Here is a 22,131-nt window from a genome sequence, read left to right on the forward strand (position 1 = left end):
TATTGAATTTTGATTCTCCTTTCTTCAGACTAGCCCTGTCTTTTCACCCTTATAGCTTGCCATGATCCATGGGTGATGTGGTAGCAAGTCTGTTGTTTCAATCCATACAGATTCTCCTGACAGAATAGATGTTACATCAAAAGATTCTGTTAGATTGGCTGTCCTTTTGCAGCTCTAATAGGTGGATTGTCTTCTCATTGAATCACTCAACTTCTGGCAACTTGGTCTCCAGTACCTCATCTTTGAGCTTTGGTAGTATTTAATTTCTGTGTGGAAAGGATAGAAGTACCATTCTAAACCATCTCTCCACTTTGTATGTTACCCAGGGTAAGAAATATGATTTGTTCCAACCAATTGTCATATTCTGTTAATAGCACTGGATTGGCTGTTACACCCTGGTTTCTGTTCCTGCAGTCCCTCCCAGTGCATCCAACTCTTCCACTTCTTTTTTAAGCTCTTTCTGTGGAAGCAGCTATAATCTGATATGGCATATTTGATTATTCAAAAGCTTAAGTTTCTGTTATATAGGTTATGCTGTCTTTCACACAGCACTGGCATTTAATTTCTAAGGTTTTATATGTATCTGTCTTAGGTTTTGCTTAATCAAAGCAGTAGTGAAATGCATAATAGTGTTGTTGTATTGAGAAAAAGTTGAATCCTTTTCAATCAGTGATAGTCGACCATAACTTGGTTTTTAACTTAGATTTTTGACAGTCACCATTGTTTACAGTGGCTTTATGGACTACCATTCAGTTATCATAACTAGATATTTTTAAGTCTCCAGTACTTTCCAGATTCCTCGCATCATTTTGGATAATTGGTCCCTAATTACCATTCCAGTCACCTATCAGGTAGATTAAGGTTGCGTGTTCTTTCTCTACACCTTTTTGTGTCCTGATTTTTACATGCCATATATTTCCTTTACTTGTAGGTTTCTTTGTATTGTTGCTGACCTGTGGACATTACTAGTCAGAGTTATTTGTGCTTTGTTCTCTTTACATCCTCCAGTTAGTTCTTCTTAGTTAACATTCTGTCAGATTGTAAATGGGCTCAATCCTTTCTTCCAGTTCATTTGCCCCCTTCTGTGTCCAATGAGATTTTAATCCCAATCATGTTCAGTGAGGGTCTTGAAGGTTTTGTTGCCCATTCTTATACCTTTAAAGATATCAAACAATTCTTTATTATCATTATTATGGGCTTTTTTTTTAAGACAAGGTATCTTATGTTAGTTGCAAACAATCAGGTTTCTCTTTTCTGTGTCTTTAGTATCTTCAAATTCCCCACTAAAGGTCCTTATGCAAACTGGTATGTGGACCTTTCACAGTATCTTTATCTCAGATTATTTGTCTCATTTGGCAGTCTCTTAATCTGAAGATTTTTGCCTATCCCTTGTAGCTATCTTAAAATTTCTTACCAGATTATAAAGAGGGGTGAGTATATTTATTTCTAACTTTCAGGGTCTCTTATCTTGCTTTCATAGGATCCCACTCTATGGCAAGTGTTGCCCAAACAGGTGACCTTTTCTCAAATTAATTCCACACTAGTAACCACAATTTCACTACAGTTACTACCAGTTGCAACAGGCTCTATAGAAATGAGGTGTTTTATAAGACCTCCCAGGAGCTTACCAGGTAGTATTATTGTACTATGCTGCACCACCTCTGAAGGTTTATCAGGAGTAGAATTAAATGGAAGCCTACTGATCATCACATAGAATAAATCAGGGTCAGTTTGTTTTTCACAATTTAGGGAAGTTTGTTTACCTATTACCTTATTTCCAGAACTCTTCAGTGTGCATGTTCCCTCCAAGTTTACAGTTACTGGGGTGGTGGGTAGAAACATTACATCCAGAGTGTAAGAGTGCAGAGGGGGTCTCCTGCCAAGGTTCCTGAATATTTTTTCCCCAGAAGTCGGTAGGAGCAGCACCAGCTTGTACTGTCGGTTGAAGTGTGTGTGGTCTTTCTTTTTTATTTTTATCAGTTCAGTACATGTTCATTGAAGGGGAGCTACTATTTTATTGTTATTCTGAATGCACAGTGGTTCCAACTAGGTTGTTGATTGAATACAGTTGTCCCATGTCCCCCCTCCCCATAATACTGGCAGCAAGTGGAATGCTTCTTGTCTACTTAATTGGGGAGTGGGAATGAATGCTCATAATTCCATGCTGGATGAGTTATGTTCCTTTGGTTTATTATAGCAGCATACACAAACTGGGGTGTTGCCTTGCTTGCTTCTTCAGATGAAAGAGGTTTATCTGCTTTGGTGTTGCTTACTCTCTCATCATAATTCCAGTGGTTTGAACTACATCACTTTATGGCTGCAGGTTGGGATTCAGTTAATAGTTAATCAAAACCATTAACGTCATAGGAATATTTAAGTAATAGTTATTTTGCCACTAGTGATTAGGGTAGAAATTGATTGTTAGTTGGTTATGCTGAACTAATCAACTTGATCACATACATTATCATTTTCACCATTCTTCTATCATAGCTAACATAATTTCTGTCAGATTTAACTTGTTTCAGTTATAGCAAACATAGTTTCTACCAGAGATAATATGGCTTCTTAACATGAAATCTTGCATCCTTGATATAAAAAGGAAAAATTAAAAGAGATAATCTTTAAAGGTAATTAGTTTAATTTTATTGTTTTGTTCTTGCATTAAATAGGTTAGACATTATTATATTCATGTTGCTTTTATCTGCTGTATTTTTCACATCTTTTATATGTACCAGTTATTTGGTTAGTTCAGTCTTGCTGTAAGCTCTACTTTTTCTTCCTTCCTGACAGACTGGCTGGAGTGTACCCGTAGAGCTTGTCATTGGTCCTGAAGTTGGGATCAGTTATCAAACTGATGCACAGGTAACCATAACAACTAGCTGAAAGATTGTATACTCATAAGTTAAATTTGTAAGATTAGAGTTAAACATGAACTATATAATATATCATGCCTACGTTTATGAAATAGAGTTCATTGTAAGATTACAGTAATATCTGAGCAGTAATATATTATAGTCACACTTGCAGGGATGCCAACCATTACGATTTTGGTGTATACATTACGACTATACGCTCATACAGACAAATATTACGACTTGTTGCAACTCCCAAATTATTATATATTATATAGGCCAATACAATAAAGTGATAAATTGTTTCCCCAGGGCTTGAAAGGGGTGAAAAGAAAATTTCTAGTGAGATACAAATAAATTTTGATAATAAATAAAAGACATAGTCCAAATGGCTACTTGTGATAATCATGTTTGTGCTTGAAATAATAAAAAAATATTTGTATCTCCGATGTCTACCAATAGTTTGAGTGCAGTGCTTCTCCATACTGGGTACGTGGGAGAATCCATAGTTACGTCATCAGTGCTTGTCAGTCAATCAGCGTTCGCATAGATGGGTATTTCTCATTTTCTAAGCGGCATAGAAACACCAATGCTATCGTTCACAAGTTGGAAAAAAGAGGTCTTGTTCACCAGATTGTCTTGTTTCTGGCAAATTTAAAAGGACTAAAACTGTGAATCAAAAATTTAGGAAAGAGTATAGTCCAAAATATCTGGTCATTGCATCAAAAGTCAGTGACAGTCTTGCATTTTGTACAGTTTGTCACATCGATTTTTTTTCTGTGGCGCATGGCAGGATAAATGATTGTTCCAGACATACAAAATCGGCATCTCACCAACAAAAGGCTGAGGCGAAGACAAAAATGATGTAGATAACGACATTTATGAGTAAGAATTCAGAATATGAAACCATAAATGCAGAAGTAATATTCACGCAATTCGTCATGGCTCATAATTTATCCCTAGTTATAGCTGATCAGCAGGACATCTATTCAGAAAAATGTTCCCAGACAAGTTGGAAGGGCAATATTTGAACTATCAAATTGATACTTTCTCAGAAACTGTCCTTCAGTTGAATGTTGACAAGTATTGGGTTCAGCTGTTGTCTACAGTTAAGGATGGAAATAGCAATCAAAAGTATGACATTGTGTGTAGGGTTTTGTTTGAAATTCTTACAGTCTTCCATTCTAATGCTGACAGTGAAAAGATATTTAGTTTAGTGACTAAAACCAAAAGCAAGTTCAGACCAAACTTGAGCACCTCAGTTTTGAGCAGTATGTATAACTCACAAGATGTGTATGCAGTCAAATGGACATTGTTGTTATAACTCCCAACCATCCAGAGACATTCTCATGAAAGCAAAGGCTACAACAGCTGCCAAACTATTACAGTAAGTGTCATAAACATTATATAAACTAGTCCTTACACAAAAACTTTATCTGCTTACTGTTTGTGCATGTTCAATGTTGTTTTACCAGTATGTTTGTTACTTACTCCGATCTAAATTTAAGACATAATTTCAAAATAATTTTTTAATTTATTTATTAAATACACAAAATACAGTTATAAATGAGCAATCTATAGCAGTAATAAATAATAATAGTTATAATAATTATTTAATAATAAACAGCTTAGAGACATTGGTCAGGCCTAGTAGACGCAAATGATAAAGGGCTCTGTCTACAATTATTACGTTCAGTCATTTGAAATAGTTGGCATCTCTGCACTTGTGTTATAGAAAATAAGGTTACCATGTCACAGTTAAGTTTATCGAATATGTGTTGATTCAAAAGCTTTTAAACAAATATATAGCATTTGTCTTTTTGTATTAAAACTTTTGTATAAAAAGACACTGCTGTTTGAAGGAGTAGAACAGAAAAAATAATGTTTTAAATCATTGGAACAGTTGTTAATCATTTACATCATGACCAGTGATTAGTGATCTGTTTTGTTTCAGCCTAACCACATGGCCAGTTTCCAGCATGTCCAGAGCATCCAGACTGTAATGAATGAATATGAAACGGGAAACAAGTCTGTGATCCAGCTAAAGATAGCGGGTGCACCTGAGGTATAAAATCTGTGTTGAATTGTGGATGCACCAGACGTACATTAAAATATATTGTAACATGTTAAGTTGGGAGTGTGTTGGACATATAGAAATATATGTTTTAATATATTAGTCTGTGGATGCAAATGAGGTACAAAACATGTTAATTTATAAGTTTGTGAGTGGATCAGGTGTATATAATATATTTTAAAATGTAAGAAGTGGGTGTATCAAACTTAGATAAAGATACAGTTTAATATGTTACATATTAGGTGCAACTGAGGTATGGAAATATGTTTTAGTATGTTAGGTTGTGTGTGCACTTAAGGTATGCAAAGAGCTGTCTTATGTTAGAATATGGCTGTAAAACCAAATTTAAGAGAAACATTTAGGATTTAAGTATTCAGTATTTTTGTAAGTGCATTAGAAATGTTTGAAGTGTTTTTATTAACCTGGAGTACTAAAGGAGTTGTAATTCCAACTTGATTTTCAGTACAGTTCAGTTATAACTGTTTTTACATTAAAGTTGTAGGTTTTGAGTGCAAAACTATAAGTTTCCAAGTGTTAAGCTACAATGCTGAGTTTTTGCTAAAATGGTAAACTGTAGTCTGGTATGTAACAAACAATTGTAATTTCACTTCTTTCTCAGATGTTAAGCATTTCATGCCCTTCACTTGCTGTGGCTGAAAGTATAGCAGATTTAATAGATGGGTACTGTCGGCTGGCTCATGGCACCAAGTCATCATTTTGGAACAGGAAAGGTGAGTGATGAATTAACTGGATTTATAAGAGGAAAAGAAAAACTATGTTTCTAACCTTAACTGTAGAGCAGCTGCTTCATTTAAAAAAAAAAGACTGATTAGATCTGATGTATTGCTTATCTTAACAGTTGAGTAGGTGCTTCAGTTAAGACAAGAAAAGTTACCTAGATCTGACATAGAACTTTAAAAAAAAAATTTACTTTTTTATCATATTTCATTTGGGGAATTATAATCCAGTTGTAGCTAATTTAAATTGTCAGTAAGATTTAAATTACCCAATAAAAATTTTAGAAGATGCTAAGAATTTTAATATCAAATTCATTTTTTTTATTTTTGGTAAGATTTCTTGATCTGTAAGTTATTTATAAAATAAAAATGATTTAGGAACAATAAGAAATAACTGAAATAATTATTGGAACAAATATTTCACCTTTCAGCTATTCTGGTTGATTAATACCATTCAGTAAAATATTTTAATATAAAACTTTGAAATAGAACAAATACTTGTTGTTTTAGTCAACTAAATTTGGTGTTCAGTAAGTTTCTGTGATCATTGGTATTTCTTTAAAACATTTTTGTTGTATTTAGTAGTTCAGAAATAAAGAATTTGGTATTACTTTATAAATTAATATTTTATTTAAATGCTTTATGTATAATATAGGTGTGTCCAGTAGTATAAATTGCATTTTTAAAAACATGTTTTAGTTATTTAAGGAGACTGAAATATAATAAAGCATTTTTACTTCAATAGGTTTACCTTTTAAAAATAATCAAAATTTTAAAAACTCCTGATGTTTGTGCTATTGGAAAAACACCGTAATTTCAAGGAATTTAATTTTTGTGAATTTGCAGTTATTTAATAGTCTGAAGAAACTGTTACAACTATTAAACCTAAAATATATCAATGCTCTAAATAATTTCTTTAAATATGCATTTGTTTAATTTCTCAGAAGTTACAAGACATATTTTGATTAAAATATTTGGGAAAATGTAGCATAACTAGAAGGAAACTCATTCAAGAAACAAATTAATTATTTGATACTACATGCTACTAATTTTCTATTGAATAATTATTAAAATATTACAAAGTATCAAACTTTGATTTAAAACTGACTTTTGTGAGGACTAACTGGACTGTCTGACACTCTTCCTCTAAGCCTGCCTGTGGAAACCATGTTCTTGTCAGAACGTTTGCCCAGGTGTGTAACTATTCTCCATGGCCTGTCTAGTTCAAGTGAGGCTTGTTGCATGCAAGAGGATAGCAATACATTGCATGGAAACCAACATTACTTGCATGTTTTACTCATATAATTGTTTGCTTTCTTAACAGCAAGGAAAGTTGAGGTGTTGTAATGAAAAAACAGTAGTTGCATGATATTTTTCTTTGTCAAATATCTGTAATTAATAGTTTGTTAATTAGTACTACTGCTTGTGGTTTTAAAGTAACTTTGAAATTGTTTTAAACTTTATTAATGCAATTTAACAAAAATCAACAAATGTTGTCTAAAATTGTCAACTCGTGGTAAAACTGAGATGTTGTGTATATTAAAGAAATAATTTACAAAAGTTAATTTCTAGCAGTATTAAAAATGCAGTATAAGAACAATCATGTATTAGAAAGACAGAAACAAACATTTGTTTGAGATACTTGTGAATTTGATATTTGAAAAATGTATTTTTAGAAGTAGCAAGAAAATGATTTTATGATGGTATTTGTGTAACATACAGTTTATTAAACTGACAGTTGATTTTCATGTAAACCTGTGTAACTGAGCTGGGTTTTTTTAATAATTGTCATTTTTCAAGATAGATTTCTGCTTTGATTTCAATATAAATAAATATATATGATCACATTAAAAGTGGTTTTAAGGGGAACTGTCATGTATATTATACCAGATAATAAATATTCTTCATACCAACATTTGATATGTTTCTATTGTATGATTATTTCTTATCAAAATTTGACATTTACTTTTCAGATGCTCATCCTCCAAGATATAGGTAAGTTATATGGTTTATAGCATTTTGAATGTATACATGTGTTGTATTAACCACATCACTGAGTTTTAAAATTGCTTCAAATTAATTAGAAATTTCTCTAATTTAATGTATATCACTTACTTCCAAGAAAGCTAGTAGGTATAGGTATGATAAATCAGTGATTCTGTTATCCAAGCTCTGAGCAACACAAAAGTAGCTGTTTTGGTGTCTGTAATATAACTCCATATTCCTAGGTATGAATATTGATAAATTACTAATACAGTTGTCTAAGCAGTAAGAAAAATGTTCAAGTTATTTTTTTTAACATATTAACATATTCACCAAATATGGCTTGGTGGTTAGGACAGTTGATTTGCAGTCTGCAGATTTAGGGACTAAACCCCAGTACCAAAAACTTGTGCCTTTTCAGCCATGGGGGCATTAGATGGCAGTGAATCCAACTGTTTGTTGGTAAAGGATTTCCTTTTGTGTGGTCAGCATTTCAAAATAAATGCTGCAATATAAAGTACATAAACAAGTAAAATGATACTTGGTGAATAGATTTTAAAATGATTTTCAATCCCTACTTTGTATAGTATTGTAAAACCTATAACTAAATGCAGCAGTCTAAATTTGCCAACCATTTATTTTGTAATGGATACTTATAATAGTAATTTTATGAATAGCCAACAATCCATACTTTCCTTTAAAATTTTAACTTTTTTCCCCATTTGTTTGTGTAGTTTTTTAATAGGTCCATTAGCCATATCCTGATAATTATAACTTTACAAGAATTAAAACCATAATTTCATTTTAAAATTCATAGTTTTTAATACTTTTGTGTTTGTTTAGGTATGATACTGTACTGGTATAAAGTACATACTCTATTTTTAGAAATTGTGATATATCTATCCATCGATATATAGCACCACCTATTAGATTGAAAAGATATTTATGAACATGCATGATGTGTTTACCATATTGTTTGCATGTAGATTTTTATCAAACTGTTATAAGTGAATGCCCACAGATCATTCAAGTAAGCTGGTGAAATCTTGTAGAGATAGTCTGAGCTATTTAGGGATTAACCTTACTAATGTGATCAGGTACGTAGGTAATAGATGAAAAAGTTGCTGCGTTGGTGACCGTTTAGCATAATATTAGTATATTTGAGCATAATATCTCGTAACCAATACTTTTAATGGTCGGGTTTTTGCTTAGGAATTCAGTAGGGTGGTTTGTTGATATGTACTATCAAGTAATACTGTACGTAAAATGAAGTCTGTCATCATTGATGCAGTTCAGTCAAAGTATTTTATTTCAGTAGTTGGAGAATGTATAATACATTTTGGGATACTAATTGTCACTGAATATAGAACAGCTTCTGTTTTTGTGTTGTTAGGCATGGATCTTCACCTAGAAAAAGCAGCCCAAGTAGCCCTATACAGGTCAAGGACACATCAGCCTTTTCAGGTAAACCAATTCTGTAGTAGTGAATAGAGCCCACTCTCTAACTTAAAACTTGTAAATTCATTTTGAAATATATTACAGTATTTTCCATTGTACCTGTTTCATGGAGTACGAAACACTAGACCCTCACATTAATCCTTTTGCAATGGGCTTGGTATAATATTCCCAAGTTCATATACACATTACACATGTTAAGTATTGTTACAATTTTTTTGTACACAAAAATCAGATCTTTTAATAAAGAATTTGTACTAAAGATTTGTTTCTAAAAATGTAAAGTCTGTTTCATTGCTTGTCTGAATGTGAAGAGATTTCATGTTATGATTGAAAAAACTATTCTTTATCCTAAAAATCTCAGATATTGTTTGTGGAATCTCTGAAACCTCCTTAATACATTGCAAATGTGTGTTTTCAGTAAAGCTTTATATTGTGTCTGTTGTTTTCTCTGTTCTATCTGTATGGGGTCTTTCAGTTTGACTGGCCTCATAATAATCATAAAAAAGTTAGGAAATAAATATAAATTGTGTTTTCTTCATAACAGAATGACTGCAGGTTATAAATGAGCATACAATTAATTGTTTAGTCTAAGTAGCTTAAGTCTCTTAACTTTATATATTTATAACTTTATTATTTTGACCTAAAGTCATACCTGGCTAACATTACATAGCTTGTACTGATGTGCATGTGCACTCATGTTACTATATCCAGTAATATAAATCTGACCTTTAGTTTTTACAAAGTTACCCTGTCTTGGCTGTACTTTAGTGAATTAGTAATTTGTAATATGTAGTGACATTTCAGTTATTATACATTATATATGTATGTAGTTCATTACTATTTAGAAATAAGTTATTACTTATTTTTCTTAAAATATATAATGATGAAAGAAGTAAAATACACAATTATCTCTTCTAGCTATGAACTTTGAACTTGCTTGCAGCTTGATGTAGGCAACCGATTATCTTAAAATTTTGCATGGGGATAATATGAAACAAAATATTTTTTTAGGTTTTATATACACAGATAAATAACCAAAAAATCGTAAATTATTATATTGATACAATAGAATTCCACTTTAATTTGTGAAGCTTAATAACTAAGAAGTATTTAGGTCTTAAAAAGAATATGGAGAAATTTTAAACAGACTAAAGTCACAACCTACCCCTTTAAAATCTCTGTTTAAAAGAATGTGTTAGCATTTTAACAGATTAAAATGGCTGAGAAAACCACTAGGGGACATTCTGAGCATTCATATGATTACTCATGTCATAGACTGAAGTCAGTGTATATAAGGGAATATTTCTAAAAATGGAAAGAGTTGAGCAGGACCACTGTATTTGATCCAGTATTTGAGTGACATCTCATCAGATAGAAAAGACAGGATGTTCTTATTTCATATTCTATCTTATTAATATCAGTAATTTCAATTCCTAATTTGTACAAAACTATACTTTGTATTTTAATATCACAAACATCTAATGTAAATTGCTGCATTCATCCTACCATATGACTCATAAAAATTGATATTTAGATGTGCTCTTTTAATACTTACTCATAAATTAAGAAATTAACTTTTACATAATATTAAAGGTTGAATTATAATCTACAATTGGATACCAAACTTACTTGCATAAATTCATAAAATAATAGTTCAATAAAGTTTTAAATAGAAGTCAACAAATGCAATGATATGCCCTTTGATCTGTGACCATTACAAAAGGGTTAACAGTTAAAAACAGTGACCACAAGTCTGAAAGAAAAGTTATTGAAACTTGGAAATCCATTAATGCCATACAGAAAACTTGTGATACTATAAGAATTAAAGATAGTGGCTACAAGTCTTGTAAGAGCTGTTGAAACTTGGAAATCTATTAACCCTTTAAAGACAAAGGTCTTTTTTAAAACCTTTTCTGTGCAAGTCATTGAGTTATGTTTAGAATTTAATTAAACACCTTTATTATCCATATATGCTACTGAAATTAACCTTATAATGTATGTTATGTAGATTTTAATACATTTTTATAAAGAAACCTTTAAAGAAAAAGCTAATTACAATTTTTACAATCTGTGCAAAATCTGTGTGCATTGAGACTGCTTGTATCATCCATATTTTTCATTATCCCTAAACCATAGTATGTGAAAACTACAAATAAAAATAAAAACATACTGGCTGTTGAGTTATTTTCTTTGTTATTATTAATATTTCATTGTATTGTTTTGTTAAAAATTTGATATAGTTCTGTATGTATTTCTCTTTCAGTATATTAGTATTTATGAAGTGAATGGATATGGTGTAATAAGTTTTTTTGTTTTACACAAATAAAAGTTGTTTTTGTATTTAATTGGCAACAAATGCTTTAAATTGGAATTGTTTTATCTTTCTCTAGAAGATTATGCTGAAGTTGTAGATGAAGAGGGTGATTATTCTACCCCTGCAGGTAACATAATATAAAACCTAACTCTGGGTGAATATGTTATTTATATATCTTCAAACAGTTCTATATATAATTGAAGTTATGTGGAAGTGTTTAATATTTACAGTTTGTTAAAGGTTTAAATAATCAAGTTCTGATTTGTTTGGGTATTAGCACATTTATAAAAAGGGGGCTGTAATTTTCCATAGTTGTGTTTATTCATTTGTGGAATGAGTGTTTAAAAGAATATTCTGAACAGCAGCATTATATTGGTCCTTATTTTACAAGTTTTGATTAAAGTATTCTCACCCCGTCATTTTGTTCCAATGTATAAATATGTAATTAACACCAAATTTTATCCACACTCAATAACATATAAGGTTTGCCTAAGTTAGTTGAAATTTTACCTTATAGTTTACATTATATCTGTATGTTTTGGAACACTGCAGAATAATTATCTTATTATAATAGAGCTTGCAATGAATACATCCAAACTTAAATCTTGGAAACTTCCACCCTGATCATAATTGGGTAATATTTTTATAGCTGAGGAAATTGAACTTTCCACAAGAAAGATATGGAATAAAAGGTACAAAAAGGGAGTAAGTTTCAAATAAAAAACAACCTAAAACAGAATGTAGAAAAATATTATTTATTTTTCTTTTCAGTGAAAACCTCATGAGTGTTTCAACAGAAAACCAAGGCACTTAATTGATAACTGCATTGGTAAAGGAATAGTTCAACAAAATCTGCTCTGTGATGTAATGCTGTGATAACTCATTTTTAAACTAAACTTAAAAAAAGAAGAAAAAAAAAGTTTTTCTCTTAGATGGTTTGGCATGAGTACAGTATTGTAGAACTGTCAGACAATTCTAGGAAAGTCTGCAGGCCCAATAGCCTTCTGCAGAAACTAGAAGTTAAACCTGCCCAGAGTGTGGACATTTCTGCTAGTCAGAAAAGTCTGTGTCTCTCTGCTTATTACTATTCTTAGGTCACTGACTCAGCTATGTGAAATAAAAGTTTGGAGCAAGGAACAAGTTAATGAGGGGGGGTCCATAAACCCCTCCACCTGTCATTATTGCTGTTATTGAGCATTTATTGTCTTTTAATATAAGTTAATATTAACCACGTTCACAGTTGGCTGCACATCCTTACACTGAAAATAAATTAATTTATCAAATTTTCTACAGTACAATATAATCACAGTGCTGAGCGAGAGCATACAAACATCTTATGTATGTGTTTCACAGAGTGTACTAACACTTTCTATAGAGGAATGCAATTAAAAAAAATGGCTGCCACTATTTGAATAATATATAAACATAGTTTCTACTCCAACAGTCACCATACGATTGATATGAAGAGCTGTTTTTTAGCTATACCTACTTTGTCCTGTGACCTTTCAACTTGAGCCCAATAGTGAATAGTTGGGTGTTGAAAGTAGGAAACAGAAGGCATCCCTACTACCAGTACTTTGTCCTGTTATCCTGACCATCACACATTATATACCATGCTTTAAGTATATACTTATTGAGTTTTTAAACCTTATACAGACATTTTGATGGGATAATAATGAAAACAGTAACAATACTTTATGTTATAAACAAATTGTGTTAATGTTAGATTTTTGTGTTATCATAGCATCCCCTCATGTTTTTGTTTTTAACTTCATAATCTCAACATAGGGTAGGTACTTGGGCTTGTTCTAAATAATTCTGGAATGTTCTAGCATATTATTACAAAATATTATAGAACATTCTAGAATATTCCAAACACAGGAGCCACAAAATTCCATCATTTCTTTGTTATGACATTGAGTCAAGGGAGCTCAGAAAGGACTACATGTAAGTACTTCAGACACCTCAACACTAATATGTGGTAAATGACAATGCTAAAAGGAGTGTGTTTTTTGGCAGTAAGTGTAATGACATCATAACAAAGAGAAAACAATAGAAGCAATACCTCCATTAAGTTGTGCAGGATCGTAGAAGAATTTCCTAACAACAGAAATCAGACATAATTAAGTGAAAGTGACTAACCACACCAAAATCTTATAATTATATAATATACTTTTAATAAATAATTTATAACACATTACAAATATGTTTTTATATCACATGATATATGATACCAAGCTACTACCATCTGAAACTTAAATCTCTAAGTACAGTGGAACGCCATTAAGCCGCGGACCAGTAAACCTCGAAATCACTTAAGCCGCTGTAGCAAGTCTTGTCCCAAAATTTTTGATGTATTAAATCTACTACCTGGCTTTTTAAAGTTTCTCACACTCTCCTTGTCTTTATAACTTCAAGGGGATATTTAAAAAGGATTTGCTTTAATTTGGGAAATAAATAAAATATATTACAATAGAAATCGACCGTTATTCTACCTTATCCGCTCTCTGTCAGCTTTATGGAGGCCGCCATTGTTACCGAATCACACCTCTCCATACATTAAAGTTAATCAGCGGTAAATTCGTGAAAAAAGTGATCAATAATTAAAGTATTATTTTTAATTCGATAATCCAATATTTTTATAGAATTGTATAAATATTGGCCACAAACCCAATAGAAATCACTTTAGTTTCTGAATTAATAGTGAGCATATCATATTGACATGGGGGCTCGCATGTAACATCGCGAAGACGAAATTTTACAGGGAAAAGCAAACCATCGCAATGCATTGGTCGTTTGTGTTAAAACGGCACTTGTCAATTGTATCTGAATAGTCTATACATTAATATTATAATGATCACGCAATGGCCTGGATGAGGCTCCTCGGCAGAGCTGTTGGCGACTTCGGCTTTTCAGTCACAAAGGTTTAAGCCCCGGACCACTTAAGCCACGGTTAAGCAGGTTGACCCCCCAAATACCGCGGCTTAATGGCGCTTCACTGTATAGACTAAAATGGACAAATTTTAATGTTTGTTGCTTATTTTTTGTACATTGGAACAAAGTTAGGGGGTCTTTAGAATTTTTAACATGAAATTTTTCCCACACATAAAGATCACCATAAGCAGCATTTTGGACTTAGTGGAAGTGAATCATAGGATTTGAAAAGACTTGTAAACATTTCTTTAAAGAATCATTCTAAGATTACAAATTTGTTAGATCATATACAATATAAAGTTTAGGATTGAGAGGAAGGAAATTCATTTTCCATTCTTAAAACTAATTTCTGCTATTTTGACCATTTTCTGTGTTTTATTGTCAATATATAACAACATGTAATTAATAATAATATTTGATTCTCTTAACAGGTAAAGATTATGAGTTGTGTCGATTACGAATTTGTCTTGGAGAGATTATTGGAGAAGGACAGTTTGGTGATGTTCATAAAGGAACATACAAATGCAAGGTTGGTACTATAAAAGTTCTTACTGCTGAAACTGTAGGGTTTACTTAATATCAAAAACTGTTTAATCTCTGCAGAGTGGTTAATTTTGAAGTTACTCAAACATCATTGGTCTAGGTGATTATCAAAACACACTATGTTGCTGAAACAGTCAGATCACTCAGGAGATATTGTGGATTGTATTCAAGTGTGTTGTGTTGTTACTGAAATAATCATATTACCCGAGGATTAGGTGGGTTGTATTAAAATGTGCTGTGTTGTTGTTGCAGCAATCAGATTACTGTTTGGTAAGGTGGGTTGTATTTGAGTGTGCTTTGTTGCTACTGAAACAGATCACTCATGGATAAGGTGAGTTATTCAAACATGCTCTGTTATTGAAACATATCACTTGTGGGTAAGTGAGCTGTATGTAAGTGTGTTATGCTGTTATTGAAGCAATTACATCATCTATGGGTAAGTGGGTTGTCTTCAAATGTGCTGAGTTATTTCTAAAAGAAACGGAGAATAAATTGTTGATGTAAGGTTGTATTAAAAGTTATGTTGTAACTAGGAACTGATGGAACCTGTATCATTAGTGAAAGAAACAGAAATTAAGTTTTGTAAGTAAGGTGAATAGGTTTAGAATATGTTGTTGCTGAAACAGTCACACGCTGTGTTACGTCAGACAGTTACTTTTAAGTGTAAATTTGACATTAAAACATTCTATAGTGGATTGAAGGGGAATAAAACAATAACATTAATATAAACAGATGTAGCTGTTACAAACCTTAAACTGTTTAGGATATAAAATTGTAATTTTCTTTACAATCTGAAGCTATTCTACAAAGAACAAAGATTTAACTTATACTTGTGTATTTATTCATGGTGGTTACAAGATCAGTAAGTAGAATTATGGTAGGGAAAATAACATTAAATATACTTTTACTGAAAATAAAGTTTAATTTTTATTCAAGAGGTTTCAGAGGTTACATAAATTTGAGAATTTTTGGATGAAATATTTAGTCTTAAATCTTTCAATCCAGTTATCCTTTATTATGCATAACAGGAGGGTTTAGTGTCTTACACTCAGTGTTTTTAATTAAGTTTTTGATTGTTATACCAATTAGTATAGCATAAAATGTTAGCCAAAAATCCCTATTTTAATAGTATATAGGTGTTAAGTTCCTAATTCTGCAAGGAAATATTTTTAAAAATCCTGAATTTCTCCTAGTGTGACACTTATGACATACTTTCTCTAAGCATCTTGTCTTCTCTATATTTTCCACTACCTCTTAAAGAGTAAGAAACGAACTGTAAATTCCTCACTGTAGAATCTTTATTGCTCAAACAAACCATAATTTTTAAAGCCTTTAATTTTGTTTTTTGGTTACAAAGCTATCGATAGAAAATCAGTGGTTAAATGGATAGAAAGAGTGGTTAAGTACTTTGTTTCATGTTTATTCTTTATTAATTATTATCAAAATAAGCAAAATATTAAAATAGAGATCATTTTTTAGGTTAGATTAAGTTAAATAAATAATAGTAATAATATGATACAAATGTTTCATAAGGCACAAGGCAACCAAGTGAGCTTATAATGGCATGGATAGTAGTTATACATGGTTCAAATGGCAATCAAAAGTACAATAAAAGAGTAAAAACTTTTTTATATCATTTTTACTCTCTTCTGAAATGCTGCCAAACTACTTAATCCTAAAGTTGATGAATTGATTTCAAAATAGTCATTACTGGTTCATCTGTATACATTGCATTATACTGAATATGAAAAAAACATCACATTAATCAAAACCCATCATCAGTTTATACTGTGTAATATAACTCATTTTCTAAGTAAAATACACAGAGAACTCCAGCAGCAATTAGTCTCCTCTGCCATAAAGAAGGTTTTTTTAAGTGCTGATGGTAACCCTAGGGTTAAAAGTTTGCACAAAATAGTTCAAGATTCCTTGTTACCAAAAAACTTTAACCTGAAAGAAATATTGGTTGCTGGGATTGTCTGATCTAAATAACTCTTCTTACAGGACGACCAAGTTATCCCAGTTGCAGTGAAAACCTGTAAGATTGAGACTGAACTCACCATGAGAGAGAAGTTTCTAGAAGAAGCTTGTAAGTTGAGGATTATAAATTATGAGTTTGTCACATGACTGTTTGAAGAATTAAAATGTTCTTGTATACTTTAGCCAGTGTACATGTCTTGTAACCTGTGAATAATTCTTAACATGCATCAGGTTAGAGAAGAGTTTTTTTTTTCTATTGAAAATTCTTGTAAAGCTAGAGGTTTGAAAATGAATTTTATTGAAGTCTGTTTGTTATTTGTTTTTACACAGATATAATGCAACAGTTTGATCACCCACACATCATCAAGTTGATTGGTATTTGCTCAGATTCCCCAATTTGGTTAGTGATGGAGTTGGCCAAGCATGGAGAGGTGAGACACATTTTTGTAGTTCTTTTGCTATTCTAGTACTCATGGTGGGGAACTAGTAAATCTGTTGACATCAACAAACCTTGCTACACTGTGTACTGCCATGTTAACTGTAAAGTAGTGTGAAATTGTGAATTGAATAAAAAATTCACATTCATATACTGAAAGAATAAAGAATCATGTTCCTCATTGCCCCTGCCCTCTCTTCTCACAGACGCTCCAGCCTACTTTATTGTCTTAACAGTACTTTTAAGTCTGTGATGTTTTTTATAGTACTTCTAGCCTATATTATTGTTCCATACAGATTATACCGTCAATCGTTAACAGAAACAGCTGAAATAGATATTTAGAGTTTTTTTTAACAACCATCTAAACCATTTCTGCTATTTGTTTCTTTCATCATGAATTTTACGGTCAAATTCAGATACTTATTTGCACTTATTATTTAATTTACATTTTGTATTTACTGAATCCCATTGTAGATTCCAGTGAATGTGGTATACTAGTATTAATTGAATAATTTGGCACATTACTATATTTACTGTGTGTCTCCACAAAACATAAAGGGATACATTTAGCAGGGCAACATTCAACAATTTTTGTTTTACAAACGTGCATATAATATATATATTTCAAGTAAACTTGTTGAATTGGCAATCTGTAATATTAACTTTACATAATTATTGTATGTTGGATGTGCTACAACAAAAAAGGTAACAAATATAAGCACATGAAAAATCAAAATACTCAATATTTTCAACCTAATTCTTACAACACACACACATTTATACATACATAAATGGTGGTGTATTCTTGAATAAAGTACGTTTTAAGTTTCATTACAGAAATGTGTGCACAGCTTCCTTAGTTATGTATGTTTATAGCTTAATTTTGAAGTGTATTGGTAGATGCGGGCATATCTCCTCAACAACAGTCACCGATTGAACCTGGCCACATTAATTCGTTTTGCCTACCAGCTCAGCACAGCTTTGTCATACCTTGAAAGTAAGAAGTTTGTGCACAGGTAAGTTTTGGATATTTTGAGGATCTTGCAAAATTAGTAAAAGCTTAAAAGGTATACAACAGACAGCTTAAAATGTACAGTTTTAGTAAAATTGCATTAACATTTTCAATATAGGCTTGTTCTTGTTAAAGTTGAAATGCTATAACTTTTAAATTAGTAAACACAGGTTCATGAAATTTGGCAGATTATCAGTAAATATCACAATGCTTTTGTATGCAAAAAAACAATTTTTTTTAAAATTAAATCTTATGGTTTGTGAAGCAGTATTTTTCTCGTGCCTTTTTATGTTTTGTTTTGAATGTTGACTATCCAACATGTAAATAATTTTTCATTTGAATATTAAAAACCTTTGAAGCTTCAGAAATTTTTCAAATTTCACATCCAGATAGTTATTAAACCTTTTTTAAAAGCAAACTTTATAATTTGTGTTATTTTCACAGTCGAATCTATGTAAGAGTTCAGTTGAATTACTGACTTCATAATCACCAAAAAGAAGTAGGAAATAACTGAAAATTATGCTTTTCTTATTCTAGAGTGAGAACATATAATGTTTACATCTAAATAGCTTTAATCTTATAACATTATACATTGTGTGTTTATAACATTACTGTATATATTTATTATTTATGTGATATTTACCTATCAGCCATGCCTTGCTAACATTACAGAAGTTACAATAACACATCACATGTGCATTCATGACACCAATCATATCCAATAATATAAAACTGACCTTTAGTCTTTATGAAGTAACCTGTCTTGGCTGTGTTTTAGTGGACAAGTATTCAGTAAAATACAATCACATTTCAGTTATTATACATCATGTGTATGTATTCAATATTATGATTTACAAATAAGTTCTTAGACTTATTTTTCTTAAAATGTCTGTGTATTTATTTAGTAAATAAAGAAAACAATTATCTCTTCTAATTATAATCTTTATACTCATTTGCTGCTTACTGTAGGTTACTAAGCCTTTTTTAAATTTTGCATGTGGCAGAAGTGGAACAAAATTTTTTTTTTTAGGTTTTATGTATAAGTTGAAATAACCAAAAATTATAAGTTATTATATTGATACCATAGAATTCTACTCTAATTTATCAAGTTTAGTAATTAATTATATTTGGGTCTTAAAAAAAAATATGTAATCTGAGCAGACTAAAGACTCGGCGTATCAACTTGTACGTTTGTATTTAAAGAACAAGATGGTGTCATAATACTTGAAAATGGTTATTCGCATGTCATAAACAGAAATGTATATAAGGGAGCATTTTTTAAAAATGGGAAGAGGTGAGTGGGACCACTGTTTGGATAAGCAATATCTCAGCAAGTAGAAAAGATAGGAGTTTCTTATTTTATACTCTAGCTTGTTAATATCACTAATTTTAGATCCTAATTCATACAAAACTATAGAATTTGAATTTTGACATCACAGACATCTAATTTTAACCAGTGCTGTATTCAACACACCATGTGACATAAAAATAAATGCTTAGGTGTGTTTTTCAATACTTTTAAATTACAAAAGTAAATAATGTACAAGCTTACATAATTTCATAATTAATACTTCAGTAAAATTGTGAATACATACCAACAAATGCAATGGCATGGCTGTTAGCTTGTGTAAAGGTTTAAGTAATACCTTTAAAAAAAATAATATGGTAATTGGTTCATGTGTTTAGCTGTAAGAAAATAGTATATTTACATGTAGCTTTCTGTTTTCCTGTTCAACTTTTGACAGACTTTGATTTGTAAGTAATGTTACTGCTGTTCTTAGTAGCTTTAAGAAAGAAACTGGTTTACAGCTAGTGCATCAACTTTAAGAAAGTAGTTGATTTATAAGTAATGCTTCTGTTTTGGTTGTCTTTAAGAGAGTTTATTGAAAATTATTTAATCTGTTTTTCTGTTACCTTTAAAAAATTGACTTGTACCTAGTGTTTCTCTTCTCCTACGTAGATATTTATGAAGCCTTTACTGAGTCAGTGTTAACAAAATGTGGTTTTCATGTTAAGGTTAAAGATACCTCTTATCTTTGTATAGTTTTAATATTTCATATGTTAAATCTCTAGAACCTCCAAATTCAATATAAAAGTTTTTTTGAGTGAAACTTTATATTTTTTCAATGCAAATCATCAGCATACAATAAATTAAATTACAAAATATGAAATAAAATGAATAATACCATTTTTCTTTACATTGCCTACAGTTTAGAATTTGGATGTTTTGTTTTAGTGATGATTTCTAGGCTAAGTTGTGGAGTTTCCAATTTTTACATTTTTAGTGACTTTTGTTTAAAAAATATCCATGAAAACAAGAATTTGTAGTTAAAAGTAAAATGACACTTATGAATTTACATTTGCACACATATTAAAGAAAAAAACTTGTGTTTAATGGTACCTAGTGAATTTCCAAAACATACTTACCATCTGCTGACAATACAGTTACTCTTTGACATCTGTTTGCCTATCTAAGCATTGGTCTCACATGCTTCAGTCTGTCATACCCCATTTAAATGCCCTTGACAATATCTAATTTCCAGATTTCTCCACCCTCATATTGTATAAAAGCATATATTACTGTTGTCAGCAAGCAGCTAATCCAACTTCCCCTACTCCTCCTTTCTTGTATAGTGTTTCTCTTTGATCAGAGGGAAGGGTCACTTGAAGTTGGTGCCATTCAGGTTTTTATTCGCTGAGAGATGGAGCCATTAATTTGGCCTTGAGTGCTTTTACTAGGGCTTCTTAATTTGCCTTTTCTAAATACAGCTAGTGTGGGTATTAAAACTTTAATTAAAATAAAGTATAATACAATGTTTAAACCTTCTTTGGTCATCTCCTAGATAGGTTATTTGAAGATGACCTAAGAATATTGAAATGTTCTGTACTTTATTTTAATTAAAATATTACTACCCCATACCAGCTATCTTTAGAATACATTTTCACTTCAAGTGGGTTTCTTATCATCAATTTGGCATTTATGTTGATCCAGGGGAGAATTTGGATTCTGTTTACTGACATTTTTCTTAACTAACTCAGTTTCTCACAAGTCTGATTTGGATTCATCTCTGACTTCTTTTCTTTAATTAACCATTTAGATTTCTGAAAATTGGTGGTTTTTTTTTTCCTCTTAAATTCTACTGTTTAGTTTCTCCTTCTTCCTGATTTTTCTGGTTCAGGCTGGGAGATTTACTGTTTTGTTATGTGATGGGATAGGTAGACTTTGTACTCGCCCTTGTCTATTTGCTTGCCTTGCTTCTCTTCCTCCTCGTGGAAGTGTATCTTTTTGGCTACTGACATGTTGATGGCATATGTTGGAGTTTCTAAGTCTCTGGCAACAAGGGAAGGGGATACATCATTCTTTGCTGCAATTCCTTGGTCACCTGTTTCTCACCTCTGCAATCAATTGTAATGTGATAATTTGTTTTGGCCTTTTAGGCCTGAAAGTGTTATGTTGACCCATTTTATTTCCTTTTGTGGTGATCATTTTAAGTGTGTTATCATTGGGGTCCTTCAATTTTCATTGATTTTTCCCAGTTTCCACAGAGGTGGATTCCCAAATATCTATTTTGTATATTTTGAGCTTTATATGTGAGATATTTTCTGAGTTGCATCTTATCAGATTCAGCACATTTTATCCAATGGGGGACATTTTATGGACTTGGTATTTTGACTTCTTTCAAAGCTTTTCTCTTAAATTCTTTACATACTTGGACAACTCTTTTCTAGGAGTTTTTCCCTACCCCATTGGCTGTTTTTAACATCTGCTGGATCATAAAGAGGAGAGTATTTTTGTCATAATCTTGTC

The 22,131-nt window shown here is 31.4% G+C and overlaps 1 protein-coding gene across 16 annotated transcripts in view; it reads left to right on the top strand.

Annotated features, from left to right (window-relative positions):
- Positions 1-22,131, top strand: part of LOC143235393 (focal adhesion kinase 1-like) — a 122,275-nt gene that overhangs the window by 72,955 nt on the left and 27,189 nt on the right. For 11 of the 16 annotated variants that reach the window (XM_076473510.1, XM_076473516.1, XM_076473518.1 and 8 more), the window contains 11 exons: positions 2,791-2,862; positions 4,807-4,917; positions 5,546-5,657; positions 6,815-6,856; positions 7,637-7,658; positions 9,040-9,110; positions 11,495-11,545; positions 14,784-14,881; positions 16,900-16,984; positions 17,206-17,306; positions 18,212-18,327. In XM_076473510.1, coding sequence (XP_076329625.1) covers positions 2,791-2,862; positions 4,807-4,917; positions 5,546-5,657; positions 6,815-6,856; positions 7,637-7,658; positions 9,040-9,110; positions 11,495-11,545; positions 14,784-14,881; positions 16,900-16,984; positions 17,206-17,306; positions 18,212-18,327 — 881 coding nt within the window. The remainder of the gene's footprint in view (positions 1-2,790; positions 2,863-4,806; positions 4,918-5,545; positions 5,658-6,814; positions 6,857-7,636; positions 7,659-9,039; positions 9,111-11,494; positions 11,546-14,783; positions 14,882-16,899; positions 16,985-17,205; positions 17,307-18,211; positions 18,328-22,131) is intronic. The other 5 variants (XM_076473512.1, XM_076473522.1, XM_076473519.1 and 2 more) reach the window with 1 other exon arrangement.

The sequence above is a fragment of the Tachypleus tridentatus genome, chromosome 12 (assembly GCF_004210375.1).
Source record: "Tachypleus tridentatus isolate NWPU-2018 chromosome 12, ASM421037v1, whole genome shotgun sequence".
Classification (NCBI taxonomy): domain Eukaryota; kingdom Metazoa; phylum Arthropoda; class Merostomata; order Xiphosura; family Limulidae; genus Tachypleus; species Tachypleus tridentatus.